Here is a 17,097-nt window from a genome sequence, read left to right as displayed (position 1 = left end):
CCCAGGACCCTGAGATCATGACCTGAGCAGAAGGCAATTCCTTAACCAACTGAGCCACCCAGGCGCCTCATTAATTAATTAAATAAGAATGATTACAGTATTTAGGTATTTGGGTATTTGACCTGAGAAGACTCAGGCTGAACATGATAGTTTTTTTCCTGTGATATGAAAGGTACCTTGTGCTCCAGAAAACAGACTGAGAATTAGATGAATGAGTTATTCACTGGTTTTTATCCAATATAAGCAAAAATTGGCTAACAGTTTAACCAAGGAATGAGCTCCCTCATGTGGTAAACATCTCATTACTGAAGTGTGTCAAAACCATTTCATCTGTATTCATTAAAGTCCATTTTTATTCTTTTGACTCTCATTTCATTTAGTTTATTAGCAGAAGTTTCAGTTTGAGATCTTGAAATTTTTTCTTAATTGACTCATGGAAGGGAAATATATTGTCTGCCTTTCAGTCAGGCTGGGTGGGCTAAGTAGGCTCAGGAGTAGTGTGGAAGCGCCGGATGTGAGGAGAACAGAGACCCATTACAGTTAGTGACATTGTAAGACCGACTTCACTTGCTCACTGCAAGGGTGGCTAGAATTGTAATATGCAAACTTGATGCGCATCTATCTACCAAAGTTAAATGTCTGAATTAAGTAACACTACGCTTCATCCACCCACATTCCTTCAGCTGTTAAATCGCTGCTAGATAACAACCTGCCCTATTTTAGCTTTTCTCTTCCAGATGGGTTAAGATCAACACAGCAGGGGGGGAAAGGTCCACAGCTATCACAAATTATTTTGGTTGTCATCAGTCCTAATCAGTTTGGAGATACCAAGTTGTACTACATACAAAAAGTTATCTTCAACCAAGTAATATCAATTCCATTTCTACACATTGGTTATGTAATAGTATTGGTTAATGTAATAGTATTTATGTCTCATCATTTTAGGGGAAGTATATCACTGTTACAGAGTAAATACATTGGAACTACTTTAATAAGTTTGTGTTTAGCCTTACCTGTATAGTATTTTACTATAATAGCTCAGGACTGTTCTACTTGCAGAGCTCAAGGGAAAGGCTGCCAGGAGCTGAGGCCACCATCATACTCATTTAATAATTTATTTACTGATATGTTAGTTTCGATGATGAATGAAATGTGGTTTCTACCTTGTCATTAGGGAGCTTAGCATCTGAGAAAGGAGCTTGTTAGTCTACGATATGAGGCAGAGATTACTGTTCTTAGCTATGGACACTTCATCTTGATTCTGTATCTGATATACTTGAGGTATATCTGGTGATTTTCGTACGGTCATATCATCATTGCACATTCCTATCCATGCCCATTCTTGTCCCAAGAACTACTCTTTGATGGAATCTTTGTGCTTAGGGCTTCCTGTGAAGAGGAGGAACAATTTATGCCTTCTATTATCTTGTTGGTGGTGATAATAGAGAAAAGGATTCAGGAGAGGCAAAGCTCCCTGATAAGCTGATGTACATTATCAACTTCTGCAGGCCACAAAGAGAATGCGCAGCTGGGCCAGGATGAGAAGCTGCTGGCTAATGGTGTACTGTCAACTCATTCTAATTAGAACATTAGCAACATTTGGCAGTTTCTCCCTTCACTACAGATTCCACTAACTTCACAGATGGAGACAATGGAAAAGTACTGGATGAATGTGAGTTGGGGGAAGAAGAGGAGGATGAAGGAGGAAGTAGGAGAAGGTGGGCATGATGGAGATAATAGAGCCCTCTCTTATTTACAAGTGGATTTGATGCATGTTTTCCCAACTTTGCATTTGGTAGCATCATGTTGGTAGCTTGTAATTGGCCACAGTGGGACTATTATTTACACCATCCAAATGGCAAACACTACAAATGAGGGCCTGTTCCCCTTGAAGAGCAGATTGTTACAGATTTACCAGGACACTGCTGAGTGTGCGTATGGGCCTAGAATCTAGACTCAGATTCCAGTATATTTCCCTATTTAAGAAAACAGGTTCTTGTCTCTCCCAGTCTTGGACATGAACTTAACTTTGTGGCTTCCCGGGTGGGGTTGACATGGGAATGGAGACAGACCATGGAAATCTCTTAATGCCATAAAGGGACACTTTGCTCTACATCCAGCATTAAGGCATCAATCTCCTATTTTTTGGCAAAATACTTTCACCACCAAAGGAAGGAAGATATTTCTTCACTTTCCTCTTCCCTTTCCCATTAAAGAAGAAAAGTAGCATTAGAATTTGTTTTGTATATTTTTTAAATTTTTGTTTAGCTCATGACTCACATTTACTTTTTATAACAGAGCCAACTTATTTTACTTTGACCAACAAATTTGTTGCAAATGTTTTTGCTGCCCAGTATTTATATATACATATATAAATATCCTGATTCCCCACTCCATCCATATATTTTGGTTGGGGTTGGCCTACTTCTGGCTCTGGGAGTAGGCGGTACTCAGATCTGGCCAAAGTCATGGCAGATGGCTCAGGAGTGGGCATGTGGCCAATCAATGGTCCCAAGAGGCAGAGGTAGATGCAGAGACTATTGAAAAACTGGCATGTATTCTTCTCTACTGGGTATCGACTTGGGAGAACTGCTAGGTAAGGAGAAGATCTTACATACTTTCAGTCCTAGATCCAACAATGCCTGCAGTCTTAATTACTCCTAGATTTGGTAGCTACAGAGCCTGGAAAAGTTTTTATTGGCTTAAACCAGATGAAGTAGTTCACATGCAACCAAAGGAGTTTAACTGACACAATATATTTTATAATTTCAGTAAAGAGAATTAGTGATCTTTCGAAAGAAATTGATGACAACTCTTCTGGTGCTATATGTAGATATTTTCAATACAAATAAATTATATGTACTTATCTTTTATTTTTTCATAGTATTTTACTAAAATATTTGCTTTATGTTTATAAAGATATATTCAACTAAAAAATTGTAAGCAAACTTTATTCCAAAATCTCCATAGATTATTTTACGTAGGAACACTCTTCTTTGACTCATTCACAGTTTTCACTGCTTTCACCTTTTGTAGGGCTCCTCCTCGAATAGGCAGTTTTTTAAGAGCAATATCTGTATCAGCCAGAGGTCCTCCCAATAATCGGGCAGGAGTGCTTTCCACTGTTACTACCCGACCAGAAGGCACCTGACAACGTAAAAGGTATAGGTAAGAGTTCATTTACAAAATTTTTCAATAAGAGAAAAACCCATTCATCCTTCCACTGATTTTAGAAAAGATACAAATTTGTAGCTGTTTCCTGGGAATCCTGCAGGGCTGATGGAGTCTAAACCAGTACTGGGTAACAATGAATTTATCTTGGAGATAAATATGCCTTAAGTGTATGAAATTTGATCAAAAAAAAAAAAAGAAAAGAAAAAATATGAGGAACCCCCCCATACAACTAACATCCTATGAAGACTAAATACAGTACCACTAAGAAAAATTATGAAGCAAAACAAACAAATGAACAAAAACAACAAAAAAACTTACCGTTGTGTTAAGGCCTTTAATATCTGTCCTGTGAAATATTGCATTTGGTGGAGGCTTACTGTATCTAGAGGATTCTATAGATTTTTCCTGAAGTCTTTTTGCTTTCTGAAGATTTTTAAATTAGAAAGAAAGTAATATTAATTGCTACTAAAACATTAACTATCATACTTGCAGTGAAGTATGTGAAGTACATTTAATTGTGCCTGATTTCTACTTGAACCATTTATTGAGTAGCAGTGGAACCTGTACTTACTCAGACTAATAAGATAGTTATTAATAAGTTGCATCTTCTGTACATTGCAGAAGACACCAGTCACTTGAGAAAATTACTGAGAGTTCCAGTTATCAGTCATATATGACCAAGGAATAAAGCAGGTCTTCTGGAAATCTCATTTTAGCACATAATTTAATAAACTCCTAAATTTACCTCAGGTGATACATATTTTCAAAATATTTTGCATAAATACTAATTCAGAACACTTAACTATTTCAGAGTAATATAAATTGGATAATTTGTTGCACTTTTGTTCAAACTCAGGAGCTGAGGCACTAGAGCAGGTGAAATTTGAGATAACAAATAATCTGCATGGAATGGCTGATTTTCATTAATTATTCCTTAAAAGTGAGAATGTTTCATAAGTAGAGTTGGGAAGAATTTTTAGTGAGAAGGGGGAGACACAGTACCTCGAGTGAGCTTTTGTTCTTTACTTTAGTTTTGCTACCTTAATGTGGTTTCACTGTTTTCATGGACTAGTTTAACATTTAGCAGTTTTATATCTAGCCAAAGAACTGTAACATGACATAAAAAAATATCCAAAGTATTAGTGGAAGAAGTGGGGGAAAGCAATGAGGTTTTGGAAATAAATGGTGCTTCTCACATATTTTAAGTGAACAATCAACATTATATAATTTTTAGATTAGTTTCCAGCTTATTCCTAAAGCAATTTATCATCTTTTCCCAAAGGGATACTTTTCCCCAGTTCTCATTTAATTGTTAATATCATGTTTCTTTTGGTGGTCATGGAGGGGAAATACCCTTGGGGGAGAGGGTAACACAGACAGTTGTTTTTTCTGTTCTTCACTCTGCTTCGTACAGAAATGATCAATGATATAAAGTGGAAAGTAGGAGCATATTTCTCCCGCTTATTCCTGGCTAATGATCATCTCCTTTATGCAAGCCAGGAACACCACCCTTGCTTCCCACTGCTAGAGCAAAAAAAAATCTCAAAGTAGCATCCTCTGAAACTACGAAAATGCATAGTTATCATCTTACAGCATATGAGGATCTAACAATGTTGGTATTCTATAGACAGGTCAACAGAAAAGGCAAAAGAATGAATATTTATTTCTGAAAAAGTCTACCTATCAGAATTGGCTATTTGTTGTGGATATCACAATATTTTAAAAATCCTACCTTTAAAGTTTTAGCATTTGATGTTCTGGCCAAGAAATTTTCCCATGATTTATTAGCCAATTCTCTTTGTTTGTGTGTGGCTTGTATCTGAAATGAGAAAGATAATTAAGAGTTCTAGTTTCTATGAAACGATACCAAAGGGCTTTTTAAAGCCCTTATTTTGAAGGAAGACCTAGATTTTGGCAATGTTTTAGGACTGACTAGGTAAACGATTAGAGTAAAATCCTTCCTTCATTATGTGGTTAACATTTGAACTGCCTTCCATGACATGTAATGTAAAACTGTTGTAATGAAAATACAAAACATAAAAACAACAATAATCATTCTCAGCAAGCCTGATTGCTTTATGTGATTATCACTTGTGAAGACAGATTATAATCCAGAACAAGCTATATAAATGACCCAACAGCAAATTCACAGGAGAAAATATAGAGATTCTTGCTACCACTGATAATAGTTTATAGAAGGTTATATCAGTAAAATTACTAATTTTTGACTATAGTCGTTTAAGATAAGTAGTTTTGTGAGAGTGCTGAGTCGGTTGTGGTGACACAGTCTAGGGAGGTCACCACTAACAAACTGCGAAGACTATGTAGTTCTCACCAGGCTATTTACTAAATATATAATCAGAGAACACATGCCCTTGGCTAGTATATAACCTGTTATTAAATATGGATTATGAACCCAAAGTATTTAATTAAACAACTGCTTAAAAATTAGTGGGGTCAAAGTCATAACAAATCAGCAATAACCATCAAATCAACAATAGCTCATCCACCACAGCAGACATTCTGCTGTTAACAGAACTCAGCACAACTTCCAATAGGGTTATCCCACTTGACAGCAAATAAATTACTTAAATAACATCATCTATGCAATAAAAACTCTTAAATAAAACTTTCAGGCAAATTGGTGTTTAAGATGGAGCAGAATTTACAGATGACACATAGAATTCCTACTAGGCTGTAGATATAAACATTTACTAGGCTATGTGCAAGATCAGGCAATTGAAAACACTTTGGAAATCACCTTAACGAGTTTTAAGCATTTAACTGTAATCACAGAAGTCCACCAAGCAGAAGTGGGGAATCTGCACTGTCTTTGTATTTGAGGGACAAGCTAGAGCCACTTAAAGACCGATTTGCTCAAAAAACTTCTTTTGTGTTCAGTTTCTGACTGAATACAAAGCTTAGGAAAATGGCTTATATTTCCCTGGCAGGCTTTTTCTGATTAGTTAAAATCAGAGACCAGCTTACCTCTGAATCTATAGATAGAATATTCATTGTAAGTTTCATGGCACTGAAGTGAGGGTGAAGCTTTTATCAATATACCTATGGTTGGCATACCAGTAAGGACAGATCACAAAGTGAGGGATGAGGGCACTTTCTCAGGGAGGCTATACATAAAATCATAGAGATATACTGTCAGAATTTGCTAAATGTATACAATTAGACCACAATTTTTAGAACGCTGACATTTCAAAAAATGTGTCTCAGGTGCCTGTTTACTTTTTAAAAAGATTTTATTTATTTATTTGAGAGAGAGCACGCAGGAGCAGAAAGGAGGAGGAGAGGGAAAAGTAGGCTCCCCACTGAACAGGGAGTCTGACACGGGGCTGGATCCTAGGACCCCAGGATCATGACCCGAGGCAAAGGCAGATGCTTAACCACTGAGCCACCCAGGCACCCCACGTATGTTTACTTTTAAAAATGTAAGCCTATAGAAATCAAATCATTATGCCATAAACCCGTTCTGAATATAGTAGTTACGTCTCAGGGCTGTTAATTTCATGGTTTCTTTAAAAATTGCACAAGAACACTGAAAATAAGTGTAAGAAAAACTACAAAATAACTCCATGTGCTGAAACATTCACAGGTAAGACAAACATATCCGATGGTAAACTAGTATATTGAAATTATTATTTCCTACCTTAATGGTATATGTGACTTACTTTTGTATATACTTTTTGTTCATTTTGCACATCTTGGTGTGCTTGGCTTTCAATCATCTCACTTTGAAGAGAAGCAACCATCTTTCCAATATTTTCTGATGCTGTTGTAATAGCTTCCAAAATTTTTTTATCTGTATTGACTGGCCTTAACTTTTCTAATTTTATTTCTTCACATATTTCATTCCATATTTCTCCAATCTGTTATAACAAAGTTTAAGGTTAAAAAAAAGTTAATTTAACCACAAATAAATGATATAATTTTGGGTAATCCTTTATTTGGGTGGTTGTTCCAAAGTTAACACTTACTGAACCACCTTTCCCATCTTCCTACTTGTGAATAAGTGCATTGGGAATTATTTGGGGCACAAGTTACAATTGAGTTACCATGTTTTACAATGATAAGGTATTCGTGGATGAGGCTCCACTACCTAAGTCTAATTCACTACAATTTTCACTGCCCTGTTTTAGAGTCACACTGTTTTCACAGCTGCAAGAAACTGCTGCTATGGTCTTATCCTTTTGAACTACTGATGTCTTCCTCCCAAAAGCCCTGTATTAATAGCTAGGTCAAGGGAGGCCTGGCTGGCTCAGTCCATATAGCATATGACTCTTGATCTTGGGGTCATGAGTTCAAGCCCCACATTGGATGGGAGTTTAAAACAGAAAAAAAGAATAGCAATGCTTTTAAAAAATAAATAAATCAAAGCTAGGTCAAAGTGAACTTGTAGGGCTATTAACATGGGGATAACTGGAGCTCCAGAGCCCTGTCCTCTGCCCCTTACCTTCTAGCTCAGACAGTAACTGAATCTCAAGCTCTTAACTCCATGGTTTCATCATACTGACAGGTCCATCTCATATTCTAGGTTGTTTGTGAACTTAATGTGCTTGAGTATGCTTATTTTTATAGAAGAATTTATATATCCAGGATTGGGATGAAAGTGAGCTTTTTTTTCATTTGAAAATAGAGACCTAATCATTTATAACATTCAAATACATAGTACTAATATTAGTAGAGGAGAAAATACTAAAAAAGACTTTGCTTCAAAATACTTACAAAATAAATACAAATATTTATTTGCCAATAAAAATATAACCAACAGGGTGAGAAACCTCATATCCTTTACCTGATATTTGATCACCATGTAAACTAAAGATAAAATAATTTTAATAAATATTAATAATTTATGTTAATAAGGAAAAATTCACTTAACTATAATTCCTAATGCTCTCTAAAGAGAAGAAATTATATTTTAAAAATTCCAATAAGCTTCTGAATAGCTCTGTCACTAACATCCCTCTTCTTTTATAAACTAATAGTTGGATGAAATCATATCCTATGGAAAATACCAATCAACTATAGGTTCTTGAACTACTAGTACCAAATGCAAAATGGGAAATAAAAACTATACAGTACACAGATGATTGCTTACAACTATGAATACATCTTTTATTTCCCAATTGATTTTTTTTTGTTATGTTAGAGTTTAATAAGATTATTAAGAAGGTACTCACTTTAAAGTCAAGGTATCTGTGTATGATACAAAGAGTGACAAAATCTTCAGCAGATAGGCCAGGTAAATTTTCAAAATCTAAACAAAGTTTATAAAGAAAGAATTACTGTAACAAAGCAAGTGATTCCAAAGGCTTGTTTAAAAGCCTATATTTTTTTATTCTATAAAAACTAATGCCAACAATTTTTATTTCATCTTGATTATGAAAGTTAGTTCTGTGAGCTTCTGGCTTGCTGAAGAGTGTTTGACAACTTTTTTCCTTAATGGGAAGCAAGGGAAAAAAAAAGGCAGCAAGGATTTTAAAAACTGAGGTATTTCACAATTCAAATGTTTAAGCCTAATCCTCTAAACTAACCATCTTTAATCCTGGAACTGCCTGGGGAGCTTTGAAAGATGCTGATGCCTGGGCCCCACACTCAGAGATTCTGATTTTAATTAATAAAGGGTCATCGCTTCTCAGCCTTTTGGCTAAGATCAAGTGTAATTGATAAAGGTGTACCATGGACATTGGGTAACAATGGAACATGCACTTGTCCGTATAAAAGGATTTTGATCATCATGTTTGAAAATAGACTCCAAAGCAAAATCACTTTGCAAACTGAGTAAAACAGAGGCTCTTGAGAATTTGACAAGTAGCTTCTTACCCAGTTTGCCCAGCACAGCATAAATTTTTGCTCTGATATTCTCAGCAACATCCATAACTGCAAGAGTTGGGCAGTTTGCAGGCAATGGCATGATTTTTTGCTCTTCTTGGAAACTGGTAAATAGAGGTTTCTTTGTATCTAATCAATGCATATCATGAAAACAGAAAGGACAGATACAAACATTAGTAAATTAATATCTCAATTTGAAATTTTCGTCCAGACATAAGATATATAAACGTCTTATAACTGAATAAAATAGTGCACTGTATATGGTTATTCTTTCGAAAGCATTAGCAGTCAGTTATTCCTCATTCTATGGCAAAACTTTTTAATTATACATAAAATACAGAAATTTCACAAAATAACTTTTTAAAAAGTGAAACTCTTATGTAAATAACTTTTCTAATTTTGAGATCCAGAAATTGAATAATGTCAGTTTAACAAAAATGTAATCTCCTTCACTTTTGGGTTCTATATATTATACTATAAATATGAAAACAATTTTATGATGTTACAGATCAAAACTCAGAAATAATAAAAATTGGTTGAAATAGAAATCATCACAAGTTAAAGGGCAAGTATTTTCATTAAAAAATTAACAATATTAACAGTTTAGATGAAAAGAAACTTGAGGCTTAGAAAATGTACCCTAGCATTGTAGATTGCTGATAATTAACATTTATCAACATTTGATTTATTTTTATTTAGAAAACAATTTCTTCTAGGGTGCTTGGGTAGCTCAGTTGGTCAAGCATCTGCCTTTGGCTCAGGTCATGATCCCAGGGTCCTGGGATCCAGCCCTCCATTGGGTTCCCTGCTCAGCAGTAAGTCTGTTTCTCCCTCTCCCTAATCCCTCCACCTGGTTGTGCTCTCTCTCTCTCCCCTGTTCTCTCTCTCAAATAAATAAATAAAATCTTAAAAAAAATTTCTTTTATATAAAAAGTAAACTTGCTTCATGAATATGAATCAACAGAAATGTACAAAATGCTATAAAAATTGTTTTCAGGCTCTCCATTTACATCCCAAATTTAACTGGTAAATGAAATGTTACTGAATCTATTTGTAAAAGCAAGTAACTCAAAGGAACTCTTTAGGACATGATGTTGGTTTTTTTTGTTTTTGTTTTTGTTTTCTTTTGAGTTGAATGATATAATCAAATATCACTTCCTGAAAATATTCTATAAAAATATGAACCTGCTACTAATTTACTTAGTTTTCTTCCATTCATTCAGAATTTGATAGCAAGTTCTACAAACTCTTGTGAAAAGAACTTTAAACAAAGAGGTGGAAGTCCTCATACTTCCCTAAAAATTTTTTAAAGATCTCTTTTTAAAAATATGAGTAAACAATGAATAACTCCTAGGATGTAATGAACAGGGTGGTGACTACAGTTAACAAATACCTTATTGTATATTTGAAAGTTGCTAAGAAAGTAGATTTTAAAAGTCAGATCACAACAAAAAATTGTAACTATGTGTAGTGATGGATGTTAATTAAATTTATTATGGTAATCACTTTTTAAAATGTACATATATCAAATCATTATGTTGTACACCTAAAACTAGTGTAAGTTATATGTCAATTATATCTCAATTAAAGTATGCATCTAATTGCTACTACTGACAGTTATAAATACACTTACCAATGATCATCCCATGTTTATCACGTTTTACTCCCAGTTCTTTTTCTTCCTTTCTCCACAATTTAATTAAAAGACTAGCAGCTGTCTGGTCCTTCTTCCCTCGCCAAGCATTGACATGAGCCGTGGTTTTGGGATTATCACAAAATTCAACCATTATTCCAAGTATTAGATTACAGAATTTTTTTTGGTTCAACTTTTGCAAGGAAATGGAAAAGGAAAAGAGATGTAATAAATTTTAAGAATTATTACTTTCAAAATAAAAAATCCCCCAAGAAACACTTGTATTAACCAGTAACTTTCTTCTAAATTATGGCCTTAAAAAATTCACACTCTACTTAAGTACGACTGGACAATCTCCTGTTGAAAATATGTTTAAGAATTAGAAAGAATAAAAAGACTCAATATAATTCTGAGGTAGTCATAAATATATGTCATGACCAAAAAAGCAATTGATTTGGTTAGGTCCAGAAAAAGAGATACTGTAAAAGTAAGTGAACATGTTCATTTTAAGTGGAGCAAGGTAAACAGTACCAGACATTGTTCACTCTAATTATAGGATCTTTCCAATTTATATGCTTTATTAAGGTTTGTAAAGACTCATATTAACTATAACCTTGTTGTGACTAAGAAAATAACTGATGGTAACTGCAAGTGGCAGTCACATATGAAAATAAACCACTTGAAATTTAATTTTGTATTTTGCAAAGTAAGCATTTAAGAAAAATTATTAAGCACATTTCCCTTGTTTTGCTACTAGCTTTCAGCAAACCAAAATTTACATATAGAAAAGTCCATCCAGAGTAATAGTCTCCACACAGGAATAATTTTTGTCTGAAATAGTTTTTGTTGATTAACTCATAGTATACCGTTAACAGAATATAGCACAGGAAACATGTAATCTGTTATTTAAGCAAACATTATCAGTTTCCTCTATTATAAAATGAAGGATATTATTATGTGCTTTAGAGAGTTATTGTCATGAATTACACAAGACTGCCTGGCATATAGAAAGCTCTAAATAATATTTAACATTATTAGCAATTATTATCATTGCATACTGAATAAATATTTTAGCAGATTGTATTAAACAGAGCCCTCAGTTGGGTTCTTTATTCCTATACTTCACTTTCCGGAGAAGGAGGCAAATTTCAAGGGTTGAAGTTGATAAAAAAAACTTCATTAAGGAATATTTGTAATCTGTAATTAACTTGATTGGTTTAAATCACATTAAGCACAATCTAATATTTATATTCATTAAAAATAGAAAACACTTACATGGCAAAAATATGTGTCAGGAACTATTCCAAATACTGTATGTAAGTGTATATGTGTATATCTATATGTGCATATGTGCACATGCACACATAATAACTCATATAATTCTCCCACAGAGCATGGGATAGATACTATTGTTATCTCTGTTAGATAGATGAAGAAACATGTAACAGAGATGTTATTAAATACTTGTCCAAGTTACACAGCTAACAAGTACTGGAGGCCTCAGTCAGACTGATTGCAGCCTATGATCATAACCACTGCGCTATATGGCTTCTCCTACCAGTCTTCTTCATGCCTTTCCATCAGAGAAACCCTAGTGGTGAAGGAGAGTGAACACAAGTGAGAAATGTCTTTGAAGTCTATTATATAACCTTCAATATTCACATAGAACTTCATTATTTAGTATATACATGTCTAATATAACTCCCCATTTCCTAGTTTTCAACTAAAAACAAGATTCTAGGAAGATGTGCCAAATTAATTCTGTGACTTTGAGAATCCCCTGACACATCACCAAGCACCTCTGGGCATGCTTGATCTCTCATCAGAGTAACATGGTGAGCTATAGATCATTTAGTAAGGCCACACATATATATTTCTGTATTATGTCCAATTTTCTGAACAATCCAAGGGCTTCTGGTTATGACTCACTCCTGTTTATCAAAATGGGTTATTATTACTTTTATTTATTTTTTGTAATGTTTTATATCTAATGAGTTTGCTTTCCTATATGTAATGCCAGCTAATTTTCTTTCAGAGAGATGAAGGGACACAAATAATTTTAGTAACTTTGCTAAATCCAAGTAGGTTTGTTATTCTGTTTTTTTTCTTTTTTAATATTGTATTTACTTATTTGAGAAAGAAGAGAGCACAAGCAGAGGGAGCAGCAGGCAGAGGGAGAAGCAGGCTCCCACTGAGCAGGGAGCCCAATGTGGGGCTCCATCCCAGGACTCTGGGATCATGACCTGAGCCAAAGGCAGATACTTAACCAGTTGAGCCACCCAGGTGCCCCATGGTCTGTTATTCTGTTAATAAAATCGTGAATGGTGGCGATCAAGGCAGGGACATAGGTAGAACTCTACGTGGGAATATCTCTTTAAGTTTTATTGAAACCAAATTATACTTTTACTCTCATATCATCTTGACATGAACCTACTTGGAATTGAGGCCAGCAGGGAATTACTTTGAGGATAATTGAAGGTCTTTGCCATTCTTTGGTGTTAGATGGCAACTGTCTTTCCTGGAAAACTTAGTATAGTCATTCCTGCTCATTCTATAAAATGGTCTAAAACACACTTGATTCTTCACATCACCTACAAACTATTCACTTCTTTAAAAATGCTCATCTTGGGGCACCTGGGTGGCTCAGTAGGTTAAGTGGCTGCCTTCAGCTCAGGTCATGATCCCAGGGTCCTGGGATGGAGTCCTACATTGGGCTTCTTGCTCAGCAGGGAGCCTCCTTCTCTCTCCCCCCTCTCTCTGCCTCTCCCACCCCTGCTCATGCTCTCTCTCGCTCTCTCTCAAATAAATAAATAAAATCTTAAAAATGCTGATCTTTACCCTTTGTTTAATGTGGCCCTTAACTTTTAAAACTAAGAGAAGAAGCTAGAAGTTATGCTTATGTGTTTTGATATTGTTTAGCATTTCATAAACTATTTCTTTAAAGGTGTGTGGGAAAAATCCCATAAAACAAATTATCTGTTGTTACATGTTTGGGCATGCTGACCTAAGTAAACAGGTTTCTATACAGGAGGAATTTTCAGAGCTTTTATTATGCCAATGCAAATTATGGATCTCCAAGTGAGATTTTGTTTAAAACATTTAAACATGATTTAGGGGCACATTTAATTACAGAATGGTGTTCTATGGCTCTTAGTTTTGGAAAGAGTTAATAAAAACATATCTATTTATTTGTTTACAATTATTAACAATCATACTTACTGCCAATAAGTCCAAAAGGAGAAAAATGCCTTCCTTTTCAAGAAAGTAATCCTCTGAGGGATAACAACCCAAAATACAGCACCTTAAATAAAAAGGAAGTTATTCACTTAACAAGGATTCTACTGTCTATATACTATTGTTTACTTCCATATTTTTTTGGACTGTTTTAGATGCCTCATATAACAGAAATCATGTATAAAAGATAGTCTTCTGTGACTGACTTATTTCACTTAGCATAGTGTCTTCCAGGTCCATTTATGTTATAAACCATAGGATTTTTTCTTTTTTAAGGCTAAGTGCTATTCCATTACATGTATATACCATACTTTTTTCTTTATCCATTCATCTATTGATGGACATTTGGGTTGTTTCCATATCTTGCCTATTGTGAATAATACTGCAATGAACATGGGAATCCAGCTATTTCTTCAAGATTCTGATTCTAATTCTTTTGGATATATACCCAGAAGTGGGATTGTTGGATCATATGGTGGTTCTATTTTTAAATTTTCTGAGGAACTTCTATACTGTTTTCCATAGTGGCTGTACGGTTTCCATTTCCCTCAATGTCAAGAGTTCTCTTTTCTCCACATTCCTCACCAAAACATGTCTTGGGGGGGTGGTTAATAACCATTCCATCAGGTATAAGATGATAACTCATTGTGGTTTTGGTTTGCCTTTCCTTGATGATTAGTGGTTCCATATGAATCTTAGGATTGTATTTTCTATTTCTGTAAAAAAATATCTTTAGGATTTAATAGGGATTGCATGAAGCTATACATCACTTTGGCTAGTATGACATTTAAACCATATTAATTATTCCAGTCCATGAGCAGAGGATGTCCTTCGATTTATTTGTGTCTGCTTTAATTACTTTTGTCAGTGTTTTACAGTTTTCAGGGTGTAAGGTTTTCACTTCCTTGGTTACATTTCTTCCTAAGTACTTTATTCTTTTTGGTTCTTTTGTAGTATGATTGTTTTCTTAATTTTATTTTTGTATAGTTCATTATGGTATGAATAGAAATGTATATGGAAATGCAACTGATTTTTGTATTTGATTTTGTATCTTGCTACTTTATTGAATTTATTAGTTCTAACAGTTTTTGGTGGAGTCTTTAGGGCTTTCTATGTATAAGATCATGTCATTTGCAAACAGATAATTTTAATACTTCTTTTCTGATTTAGATGCCTTTCATTTCTTTTTTCTTGCTCTGGCTAGAACTTACAGTACTGAGTAGAAATGATGAGAGTAGGCACATTTGCCTTGTTACAGATCTTTTAGGAAAAGCTCTTAGCTTTTCACCATTGAGTGTGATCTTAGATGTGGACTTTTCATCTATGGCCTTTATTTTGTTAGTTCCTTCTCTACTTAGTTTGTTGAAAGTTTTTAAATCCCACTTGGTCATGGTGTATGAGCCTTTTAATTTGTTGTTGAATTTGGTTTGCTAATATTTCCTATAGGATATTTGCTTCCATTTCCCTCAGGACTGGCTTCATAAAGTGAATTGGAAGCATTCCCTTTTCTATATTCTGGAAGAGTTTAAGAAAGATTCGTATTAATTCTTTAAATGTTTGGTAAAATTCACTTGTGAAGCTATTGTGTCCTGGGCTTTTTTGTTGGGGGGTTTTTGATTACTAATTCAATCTCCTTATTGTTATTGGTCTGTTCAGGCTTTCCATTTCTTCTTAATTCAATCTTGATTGTATGTTTCTAGGAATTTATCTATTTGTTCTATATTGTCTAATTTGTTGGCATATAGTGGTTCATAATAATCCATTATGATGCTTTTCTATTTCTGTGGCATCTGTTGTGATGTGTTCTATTTCATTTATCTTAATTTTGAGTCTTCTCCCTTCTTTCTTTTAGTCTAGCTAACAGCTTGTAGACTTTGATGTCTTTTTAAAACAAACCATTTTTTTTCTATTCTCTCATTTATTTCTGTTCTAATCTTTAGTATTTCCTTTATTTTGCTAATTTTGGGCTTATTTTGTTCTTTAATTGCTAATTACCTTAAGTTTAAAGTTAGGTTGTTTACTTGAGTCATTCTTTTTTTTTTTTTTCTTAAAGATTTATTTATTTATTTTAAGAGGGAGGGGCAGAGGGAGAGCAGACTCCTCACAGGGAGAGCAGACTCCTCACTGAGCATGGAGCCCTACCTGGGGCTTGATATTAGGACCCATGAGATGATGACCTGAGCCAAAACCAAGAGTCTAACACTTAACCAACTGAGCCACCCAGGGATCCCCATTCTTTTTTATGTAGGTATTTATACCTATAGGCTTCCCTCTTAGTTCTGCTATTGCTGTATCACATAAGTTTTGGTATGTTGCACTTTCATTTTAGTTTGTCTTGAGAAATTCCTAATTTTTATTTTGCTTTTGTCTTTGACCCAGTAGTAGTTAAAGAGCATGTTAATTCCCCTGCATTTGTAAGTTTTTCTAATTTCTATTTGTTATTGATTTCTAGTTTTTTTCTTATGTGGTTAGAAAAGATATTTGCAATGATTTAAATCTTAAATTTGTTAAGCCTTGTTTGTGACCTTTCATGCAGAACCAGCCCCCCATCCTGTGGTTATCTAGGTGTGCTCTAAAAATTACCTCATTAGGGGTGCTGGGTGGCTCAGTCAGTTAAGTGTCTGACTTTGCCTCAGGTCATGATCTTAGAGTTCTGGGATGGAGCCCCATGTCAGATTCCCCATGCAGCAGGGAGTCTGCTTGTCCCTCTACTTCTGTCCCCCACTCATGCTCCGTCTCTCTCTCTCTAATAAATAAATTAAATCTTTGAAAAATCATCTCATTTGCCTAAATTCAGATGTGGTTAAAAGGAACATGTTATGAATAACAAAAGACATTACCCTTCATAGTTATTATTCTGAAGCTATTACAGGAGATGAGAATAAAAGACCAAATACTGTGACAAAAGATGTTTTAATTGCTCTTATTGATGAGGAAATGACAAAAGTTTTAGGAGCCATGGACTAGGAGTGGACCAAATATGTATTTCTTTTTTTTTTATTTTTTAAAGATTTTTTTTTATTTATTTGACATAGGGAGAGAGAGAGAAAGAGAGAGAGAGAGATAGATAGATCACAAGTAGGCAGGGAGGCAGGCAGAGAGAGAGGAGAAAGCAGGCCCCCTCGCAGAGCAGAGAGCCCGATGCGGGGCTCCATCCCAGGACCCGGGGATCATGACCTGAGCCGAAGGCAGAGGCTTTAACCCACTGA

General features: G+C 34.7%; 1 protein-coding gene across 1 annotated transcript in view; it reads right to left on the bottom strand.

The window, feature by feature from the left end:
• Positions 1-2,868: 2,868 nt before the first annotated feature.
• The window catches only part of CFAP69 (cilia and flagella associated protein 69), a 52,462-nt gene continuing 38,233 nt past the window's right edge, over positions 2,869-17,097 (bottom strand). Inside the window, exons 16-23 of the mRNA XM_044245982.1 lie at positions 13,874-13,955; positions 10,655-10,847; positions 9,013-9,150; positions 8,370-8,446; positions 6,858-7,055; positions 4,907-4,993; positions 3,493-3,597; positions 2,869-3,147 (exon numbers count right to left, since the gene is read on the bottom strand). Of these exons, the coding sequence (XP_044101917.1) occupies positions 2,977-3,147; positions 3,493-3,597; positions 4,907-4,993; positions 6,858-7,055; positions 8,370-8,446; positions 9,013-9,150; positions 10,655-10,847; positions 13,874-13,955 (1,051 nt within the window). The 3' untranslated portion in view covers positions 2,869-2,976. The remainder of the gene's footprint in view (positions 3,148-3,492; positions 3,598-4,906; positions 4,994-6,857; positions 7,056-8,369; positions 8,447-9,012; positions 9,151-10,654; positions 10,848-13,873; positions 13,956-17,097) is intronic.

Source organism: Neovison vison, chromosome 4 (genome assembly GCF_020171115.1).
Source record: "Neovison vison isolate M4711 chromosome 4, ASM_NN_V1, whole genome shotgun sequence".
Taxonomy (NCBI): domain Eukaryota; kingdom Metazoa; phylum Chordata; class Mammalia; order Carnivora; family Mustelidae; genus Neogale; species Neogale vison.
The sequence above is the reverse complement of the archived record's forward strand: the minus strand, read 5'-3'. Positions and strand labels throughout refer to the sequence as shown.